Genomic DNA, 9,913 nt, shown 5'->3' on the forward strand with positions numbered 1-9,913 from the left:
TTTATATGTAACACCACAATTTCAAACTCCTCTATTCTGTAATTCTTACCGTTGCTAAAAGTGAATGCATCACGGTAAAAAATGCCTGTGAACAGCTGAGGAACTCTGTCAAAAATGAAGGTCGTCATCTTTTATTCCCCACACCTGTCTGCAACTGACGACGACTCCGCATCCTGGCCACATTAAACCTCAGGTGTTCATTATTTTTCAGAGTCAATTATTCCGCTTATACTACTGTTACCACACGTCAAGACATTGTTTACGCTGCATTTCAAGACACCCATCAGCGCTTGTGTGTAGGATTATTTTCTTACACATCCCACGCCTCTGATGCTACTTCCATAAAGTCATTTTAGACCTACTCAGGCTGGAGCATTTGATAATGGACTAAAAGAGTTATTAACAAATTTATTAGAGAGTGCTCTTTCTGTACATATGTATATTTATTTGCTTCGTCTGTGTCGTTGTGAATTTTTGGGTTGTTTTTGTGTTGTAGGTAAGGATGTTTTAAAAAACTACTGAAATCATTTGGCGAGGTGGTAGGCATGCAATGCAATCTAAGACTTGAATGTTTGCGTTTCCATAAAATAAAGCTGTGTTGAAGTCTTCCTGGGAAATTCATATTGTTGACAATTCGTAATTACGACTTCAGGTGCGTTCAGGTCACATTTGGTCAAAACAAGACAGTTTGATCTCATGAAAATGTGTATAAATAGTATGCTGAATGAAAATAAAAACTGCTACGCAAAAATGGACAGTTTTCGTTTGCATGAACTACACATCTACCTCCCAAAGTCCTACCATTTGCTCAGAATAAACATGCCAAGGTAAAGTTTTTCGCATCTATAACACTATGCACACTTTATTTTGATGGGTCTACAACATTCAATCTGAAACTTTGCAAGTATGTAAACTCAACTTATAACCTTAAACCTCCCCTAAACAGTCTTGAGAGTTAGTAGACATGTAGTTACAAAGTTAATTATAGTTAATAGAATGTCAAAAGTGTAATAATTTATGTCAGTTTAAGTTCTATACACAAAATTCAACAATGTACTTTTTATATACAAAATGATGAACAAAGAATGCTTTTTTTCGTTTCATGTTTGAAAGTGATTCAATCATATATTCCATGGCAATTAGTATGTTTTGTATATGTACTGTAGGCTAACTTATATAGTTTTATTGCACATTAGCTGTCAAATTTATTCACTTCAACAAACGTACCATCAAAATAAAAGCATTGCATCTGACATGTTTACTCACTAACACGCCCTTATAGAAAATTTAGACTTCCACAACTTGGTGGCGTTCATGTGCATTCAACTGGTAAATACCGTCTGTCTAGTATGACTGGCACGTATGAGGAGATATTTTGGAATATATTTCAATTGTGACTGTCCGCAATGAAAGTTGTTGTTTTGGACCCCACTAATTTTTATTCATTTTTTTTTTTACTATAGTTCATAGCTGTGTTGTTATGCAGTGAAATTTAAAGGCAGGTCAGGCATATTCGGGGCAGTTTAGAAGTCTGCGGGCATGGAGCAATAAAGGAGGGTGCCGCGTACAAAGCTCAGATGAATTGGTAAACGCCTCAGGCTTCAGACAAAGACAGCCGAGGCACAAGGGGCCACACAGGAAGAAGGGAAGTGTGCAGTCTTGTAAAAGAAAATATATCTGCTATGGCCAGACTGAAGTCTGCACACGTGAGGGACGGATGACTGCAGCACGGAATTCATATGAAAGTCTTTTTTAATCTACTGTGCTAATAAAGCAATATTTTGTTGACGATACAGAAAAATATTACCCAGCGTTTCAGCATGTCTTATTTTGAATGCATGCACTTCAAAAATACATTGAAGAAAATGTCTTAAATTGAAAACTCATTTCCTTTTCCATTTCGCATCCATGTGTCTCATTGTTATATATGCACTCAATGCAGGCAGTATCAGAGTACATGGCAAATCACAGCATGCTTTTAAAAGCTTTGCTTCATCCACCCTCTCAAAGCAGCCTCTGTTAAAGAACATGCTGCAGCTGCTGCTGAATTTAACCCCTCCTTATCATGGGGTCTGTGATGTGCTCTGTGAAGGTATTGATTCATACTCTCTGTGAACATCTAAGCAGCCAAACAGGGACTCTAGAATGTTCAGCACACAGTTCTGGATGGAATCAACTTGTTCCGCTGGGCAATACTCATCCAAACTGGATCTGATAAGAAGAAACGAAAAAGAAACTATTAAATCTTACGCAGTATGATCTTAATCTAATTTAAATATTATACATACAATAATAACATGCGTGCAATGATAGACGCGCTACTGCTCAGAAGTTTGATGTCAGCGCATTAAACCCCCCCCCAAAAAAACAACAACAATGCTTTTAATCAGCAAAGACAATTAATTAAAAGCGACAGTAGAAAAGGAATCCATTTCAAACAAATGCTGCTCATTTGAATTTTAAATTCATTAAAGATTCAGGAGAAAAACTATTTCAACAAAAATATAAAAAGCAGCACATCTTTATTCAACTGATAAAAAAATATATATTTTTAAATATCACCAAATCAGCATATTAGATAAACCTCTGAAAGATCCATCCATCCATCCATCCATCCATCCATCCATCCATCCATCGTGTCAAATGATTAATCTCATCCACAATAACAAGTTTTCTTTACATTATATATGTATGTGTACTGTGTATATTTATTATGTATATACACAAAGTACACACTTTTATTACGTAAACAACTTATTTGGGTGCGATTTTTTGTGATTAATCATTTGTCATCCCTAATACACACACAAATATATATTTGTAATATACTTTAATACATATAAAAAAAGAAAAAAAAAACATATATTTTGATTTATTTTTTTCTGGACACAGATAAAAGAAAATGGTGCATGTCAGCCGTGGTGATGCACCATCAGTCAGAGAACTTGGTATTGAAAGACTAGATAATAAAAAATATTCCCATGGACCATGAAGGGCTCAGCTCCCCCTGACTCGTAAAGATAAGACAGTGACTGATGAGTGTGGTGTTGAGTCTATGCTCATTAAAAAGCATGCTAACAGATCACTGAGACACAAGTCTCGCATAACACCATCTGTCTCAACGGCACACATTCAAGCATCTGCTTTTGGGGCAACAACCAGTCTATGAATTATCATTATATCATAAATTACAATGCTAATTAATGCAGACCAAAAAGAAAACAAGAAATAGGATGCTTCTCTGAGGGGGAGAAGCACCAAATGCTTTTAACCTTAGAGAATTTAACCAATAATAAGTGAAAGATTAAAGCACCCAATGTACTTTTCAAAAGGAGACACAGATCAGACGACCGTATGCTCTAATGACTGATGTACCTGGATATAGTGACTATGGTGGGTTTGGGCATGGCTTCCAGGAAGAGCTGCACGGCCGTGATCATTTGCTGAATCTCCTCCTCGCTGCTGATGTGATGAGGGAGCTCGGAGTAATCACAGGTCAAGCCTGCTTGATGCACCTAGACTCAAAACCACAGGCACAGATATATCAGGCTGTGGAGCAAAACGACGTGCCTCAGCACTACAATCCAAGGGAGGCAAACCTGTTATCCTTCATGTTCTGCTTGGAGGTTCTCCAAAGGTTGATACTTCATTATTTTCCCTCATCATTGCGAAACATGTTCAAATAGTATTGTGTTTTGTTTTGCAGAAAAGATTTTGAGAAGACAAAGTCGGTTAGGGGTTTCAAACCTGACATACTTCAGGCATCTTTCATAAAAAAATATTGCTAATGTTTAGGGTCTGAGGTGACTCAGATATTAAACATCAATGAAGAGATTTGCTAACACTAGTTCACACTGCTGCAATGCACTTCTAACATATGCTTATTTTGATTTATTTTATTGTTTATTGTGCAACCTGTGGGAGACATGTTCTTCCATTTAATGTTCCTATTCTTCATATTATTAAGCTCTTTATTACACGGATATTACTAACTAGTCAGTTTATTCAGTAGGTTGCTTCAGAGGCATAAAGTATTACATGACAAAATATATATATATAAATATATATATATACTGCATTTATATATATATATATATATATATATACTGCATTTTATATATATATATATATATATATATATATATATATATATATATATATATATATATATATATATATATATATATATATATATATACTGCATTTATATATATATATATATATATATATATATATATATATATATATTTATATATATATATATATATAAATGGAGTAGTATTTGACCAATAGTATCTACACTTTCACTCAAGTAATGGATTTGTGTACTTTGTCCGCCTCTGGAGATGACTGACATTTCAAACATGACTAAAATGTTGATTGAATGATTTTTTTGGATGACTCCTGGCCAGGATTTCTATATTACCTAAAATATCCCAGTTTTGGCTTTGTTTATGTGTGCAGACTAATCAGTATGTGACATCAAAGTACCATACAGACGGTCCCTTATACTTTCCCTTGTACTCTCAATTTACTTTGATGTCAAACACTGATAGGTCTGAGCCGCTTTAAGTCGAACATACTTAATATGCATCGGTTAGACCGCAGATCCCACCTCCCACAGGATTAGCCCATTATGTACATGTTATGCATGTTATTGGTTAAACTATTTTTCGATCATTATCAAAACAGGGAAACAAAGTCAAAATGATCCTGGCAAGGACATCCTGGCATGTATGGTCACCCCAAATGACAATACCCCAAAAATAAACGCACACACAACTTTACCATTTCATAGTCCGGTGACTGAGTTCGATTCTTAAGGCTGTGCACAAGTCTGACAAGACATTTCATTCTACAAAAAAAGATGGGGGGAAAAAAAAAATCAATGTATTAAGTTGTGTCATCTCCTGCTTGATCAAATGCATACTGACCATATAAAACAATCAATCAAGAAGAATGGTGCACTGATATGAAGCTGTAATCAAAAGGCACATAGCCTGTGGCTCTACTGTCTCCTCTCAGTGTCAGCAGTAACGCATACCTTGGGTTTGCTGTTAAACGTTCAACTGTTTCGTCGCTGTCATCCTCTACTAGTTCAGCAAATGCAGCCTCCAGGTCTTCAAGTTGGTGAGTGCGTCTCTCTACACAATCTAAAAGCTCCTCCTAAAAAACCAACACATGGATCTGTAAAGACTACCATGTTGCTACCATGTGTCTTCTGACTGTAATGTAAAAATACGGGGTATTATTTCAAGGGATACTCACATGAATCATTTACCCCCATGTTGTTCCAAACCCGTAAAAGTTTAGTTTGTCTTCAGAACAGAATTTTTTGGATGAAAACAGGGAGGCTTGCGATTGTCCCATCGACTGCCAAGTAAATAACACTGTCAAGGTCCAGAAAAGCATGAAAGACATCGTCAGAATAGTCCATCTGCCACCAGTGGTTTAACTGTAATATTAAGAAACTACGAGAATACTTTTTTGTACAGAAAGAAAGCAAATAACAATTATTATTCAAAAATCACCATTTTGGAGAGCAAATGGCATATTCTGATCTGTGTGAGCCGTGACACATGGATGAGCTGTTTCCATTCGAATCGAAGCATGAATACACATCGAAAATGTATCGGTGTGGCGCAAAAAACTGTGTTCAGTGGATACTCTTTAAAATGGCACTATACCGAATTGTTGAATAAATTCATTATTTTTGTTTTCTTCCCATACAAAAAATATTCTCGTTGCTTCATAACGTTTTCTTAATTACTTGGCAGTCAACGGGACAGTCACAGTTTTCATCCAAAATATCTTAATTTGTGTTCTCCAGACGAAAAAAGCTTTTAAGGAATTTAATTTTGGAGTGTAGTGACCATTTAAACCTGAGAATAAACAGGGTTTTTCATTTGAAATGTAAAATATGCATGACATTTTTATTCATTTTACTTTTTTAGTTTCTACACAGTTTTTATGCATACTTTATGATTCAAAAGTTGGGGGCGATCCTTTTTTTCTCCACTCAAGGACACATTTAATTGATGAAAAATGACTGTAAAGATATTTATAATATTAGAGATTTTAATATTAAATAAATGTAGTAGTAAATCATAGATCCTTTGTGATTTTGACAACTCTAATTAAAGTTTATCCCTGAACCGAACTTATTCACATTGTCATGCTAATACTACAATTTGCTATTAAAATTGCTTTTAAGCAGAAAAATGAAAAACATTTTCACTAGCAGTCTCAGGCTCCTCAGGCTTGGTGAAAAATAATTTTGAAGTAAAGCATAAATGCTAAAACACTTCTGACTGAATTGAGAAAAGCTGTTGCAACAGCTAATACATTTGAACTACCCATCAGTTGGATTAAACGTTAACTTGGAAAGCTGTTGAACATAGTTGTTGCCACTGTTTAAGAAAAAAAAAGATTTAGCTTCACCCCCTGAGGGTGTTTAACATCTGAAGTGCCTGTTGCTATGACTGAATGAATATCTCATGATTAGTTTAAGGTACATTTGATTATGAATCTTCATTACCTCATCTGAATCCTGCTGTGGCCTGCTAAAGCTGTATAACTCTTGCAGGAGAGCGTACTCTTCCTGTAAGACAACAACGGTGGCAAACAGACAATGTATGTAGTTACAAATAAACATAAAACGATATTTGTTCCATACGAGCTGTGAAGAAAACTGATTCCATTTAAGGTGTAGAATCAATATTGTCTACAAAGCTTTTTCTATGCGTTTACAATGTGTAACGAAATAGCGTATGGAGGAGCACTTGCTAGCATTTAATAAACAAAAAGTGCTCTAATGATGATTGACTCACTCCACCTGCGTGTACATCTCCTTGAAAGGGTTCTTGCAGGAGAAAAAATCCAAGTCAATGTCAAGTACAAAAGGGTCAGACGGCTCTATAAGTGCTAAAAGGCGCTCTGTGATGCAGCTTGTTGACCCCTCATCAGCTTTCACGACCGTGCGACTGCCGTTTCCTGACGCAGTGCTGTCATCAGGTGGTCGAGAAGAGGAAGTGCACGCCGTGTCTCTTTTTAGCTGCTCTTTATTGTCCTCTTTTACAGCTGATTTATGTAATTTAGCTCCACTTCGCCCGTTTTCAGGTGTCTTTTTCTGGGAACCGTCCACGGGATCCACTCGAATGACGTTTAGCTGAAACTCTTTTGGGTTTTCCAGCTGATCCAGAGGAACATACAGAGCATCGCTCAAAAAATAATCGTCTGTGCTCGTGACCCTGCAAAGAGAAGGAGATTTCTTCTGAGTGTTTTTAAACACGATTTTAGTACAATGCATCCTGACAGAGCGGAGGTCTCATCCTTATTAATAGTAAATGAACGTCTGCTGCCATCTCATGGTTACATGCTGATATGCTGCACCTGACCTGATGGTGGTCGTGGATGAATCTTTGCCCACACACATAGAATGATCTCCTTCTTTGATCTGCTGAGCCCAGTACGGATGCAGCCAGGCTACGTGGGATACGTGTCCAGCATAGACCATCGGCATTATCCAATTCTCAATGCTCAGCTCACTGCGAGAGCAAACAAAAACATGTCAACCCTTATATTCACTGTTGCAACTAATGGTGTGAACAAGTATCAGCGGACTTCATTTTCAACAGCACGAGCTGTCTTTTAATAGTCTGATTTTAATAGTCAGTGGAGTATTCATGCATTTGTATTCTTTGTACAGGAATTTATGTTTCTTCGACAACAGCCATGTAGATTTGAGTCCAACACTGGACTATACTTTCAGTACTATATTTTATTTTCTGCTGTCAGCTAAAAAAAAAAGAAAAAAGTAGCATTTCTAATTTAGATTTTAAAACTATAAAGACATAAAAATAAATAAAACTTTAACTACAATATGGAAAATCTATAAAAGTAAATAAAACTCATTTAAAATCTATTAAATGGATGACTTCCCAGTTATTTGCATAGATACGCATCACAATAAAAACAATTCAATGAATTAAATATGTTTTAAATGATGCAAAAAAAACAACAACCAACCAAACAAATACTACTACTACTACTACTACTACTACTAAAAAAAAAAACAACAACAAAAAAAACATTTTCTGAAATAATAAATAAAGATCTGTACCTGTCATAGTACCTAACCTGGAACAAAGATAAAAAAGTACCCGACATAGAAATAGTAATAAAAATATAGGTTTACGAAAAACCCTTTTTAAACTCACCTGAGCAGAGTCTCTTTGTCATAAACCGTATCAGCAGGCATATTCACAGGGATGAGGAGATCAGGATGGGAGTCCAAATGGACCATTTTAATGCCCTTCATCGGAATATGTTTCGAGCCAATGGCACGATATATGTGTTTCACCACCTAAAGCAGATGGAAATGTCATTTAAGTAACCATTTATCTATTTTACACTTTTAGGTGTCGATTTATCACTCCCGTGTCTACCTTGCTTTTATTGGAACTATTGTAAATTCAGCTGTTTAGTTGGCGTCAGATTTAATAAAGCCTTAAGTAAGAGCTGAACTCATCTATCTACCTCATGATGGTCCTCCACGATCCACACGGGCAGTTTAGGATACACGCGTTTATGAGGGGCCGTCTTCATTTTTTTTTAAACAAGGGTTTTTTAATAAGTGTATATTTTGATTTAAAAGTACAACTGCATTTGAAAGACTATTTACGTTTATGATATACCACTATAAGTGGTGCACTGTGCGCCTTCGTTTTTAAACCGGGTGGAAACAAGAAAGATTCGAACAAGATTTGGATTCCTACGACGACAGGTAATGTAGACTAAACGCATTTTCTATGCAAAGTTTTCTGATCGTAGTGATGCGGTGATATAGCAAATGTCTATAAAAAAATTACGGTTAAGGAATAGCAATAATGAAACATCAAACTGTAGTAAATCCGAAATATTAGCTAGTGGCAGTTTCATTTCATTTGTTTCATGACAATCTATAACGATGGATGCTTTTTCATCCCCATAAATACTGTGATGTCGTGTAATATTGTGTAGCTATTATATATAGTTTACATTTTTCAAAGATTAAAAATACATTATTAAACATTACTCAAAGCATAACTGCAAAAATAAATAAATAAATAAATGTATTAATTAAAAAAAAGGTTTAGTACAACAGCTTGTAGGTACAGCTTGGGCAGTACCCTGAAAAGTAACTGATGTACCCTTAACAGGTAGCCTACTATTTTCTGACATAATTTAGTCATCATTGTTAAAGTATGTATCCTTTGATTTGAATGTCAATGAAAATAATTTATGAGTAATATTTGTAGTTAGGCTCAGTCATGCAGTGTACAAATGAAGCGCTGCATTTAATATTCATAGTTTCTGCTTGTCCAACTAAAAATATAGCAAGAAAAAAGCATAGATAGGTCTACAGGTCTGAGGTCACAAAACTCTTCAGGAGGTCTTCAGGAGGTTACAGAAACTCCAGTGAAGCAGCTGTAAGGATCTCCAGACAACTCTTGCATTGGCCCCTGTCAGTTACATATCAATATTGCATTAGCAAATTTTACTCCATGCGCTAGCGAACAGCCTGTCCGTGAGCTGAAGTTTAACAGTTATAATCTGAAATGTACAGTGCCGTCAGGAAGTACTCACTTCACTTCCTTGAATTTTCACACATTGTTCTGGTTATATCTCTAAATTTTGAACTCCTCAAGTATTTTTCTTTCTTCAGTAACACAATCATGCAACATTTAGGCTGTACGTCCAACACACTCACAGTCATATATAAACCTGAGCATGCCAGTCAAGGCAGTCAAATCAAGTTTTTGCGAATGTCATCGTTCAATTTGCCTTTTTGAGCAGTTAAAGTCAATGCAGCCACATTCGGTAAATGTTGGAAATGAAGAATACTGAAATATAAAATAAATCTGAATGTGCA

General features: G+C 35.8%; 1 protein-coding gene across 1 annotated transcript; it reads right to left on the reverse strand.

The window, feature by feature from the left end:
• Positions 1-828: 828 nt before the first annotated feature.
• Positions 829-8,713, reverse strand: c2h5orf22 (chromosome 2 C5orf22 homolog). The gene is made up of 9 exons (XM_043253363.1): positions 8,539-8,713; positions 8,220-8,365; positions 7,398-7,547; positions 6,836-7,250; positions 6,539-6,601; positions 5,045-5,166; positions 4,789-4,855; positions 3,376-3,515; positions 829-2,211 (listed from the first exon to the last, which is right to left on the reverse strand). The coding sequence occupies exons 1-9, from the start codon at positions 8,605-8,607 to the stop codon at positions 2,064-2,066; spliced, it is 1,320 nt and encodes a 439-aa protein (XP_043109298.1). The 5' UTR covers positions 8,608-8,713; the 3' UTR covers positions 829-2,063.
• Between the last annotated feature and the right edge of the window lie 1,200 nt (positions 8,714-9,913).

Source organism: Puntigrus tetrazona, chromosome 2, assembly GCF_018831695.1.
Source record: "Puntigrus tetrazona isolate hp1 chromosome 2, ASM1883169v1, whole genome shotgun sequence".
NCBI classification, from domain to species: Eukaryota; Metazoa; Chordata; class Actinopteri; order Cypriniformes; family Cyprinidae; genus Puntigrus; species Puntigrus tetrazona.

Bases quoted from the DNA above. Each gene is read 5' to 3' on its own strand.
- c2h5orf22 (XM_043253363.1), bottom strand. From the start codon at position 8,607: ATGAAGACGGCCCCTCATAAACGCGTGTATCCTAAACTGCCCGTGTGG. The intron at 5,167-6,538 runs GTAATGAAGATT...TTGGTTTTTTAG, and splicing joins CACAGCAGGATTCAGATGAG to GAGGAGCTTTTAGATTGTGT. The intron at 2,212-3,375 runs GTACATCAGTCA...TCTTCTTATCAG, and splicing joins ACCATAGTCACTATATCCAG to ATCCAGTTTGGATGAGTATT.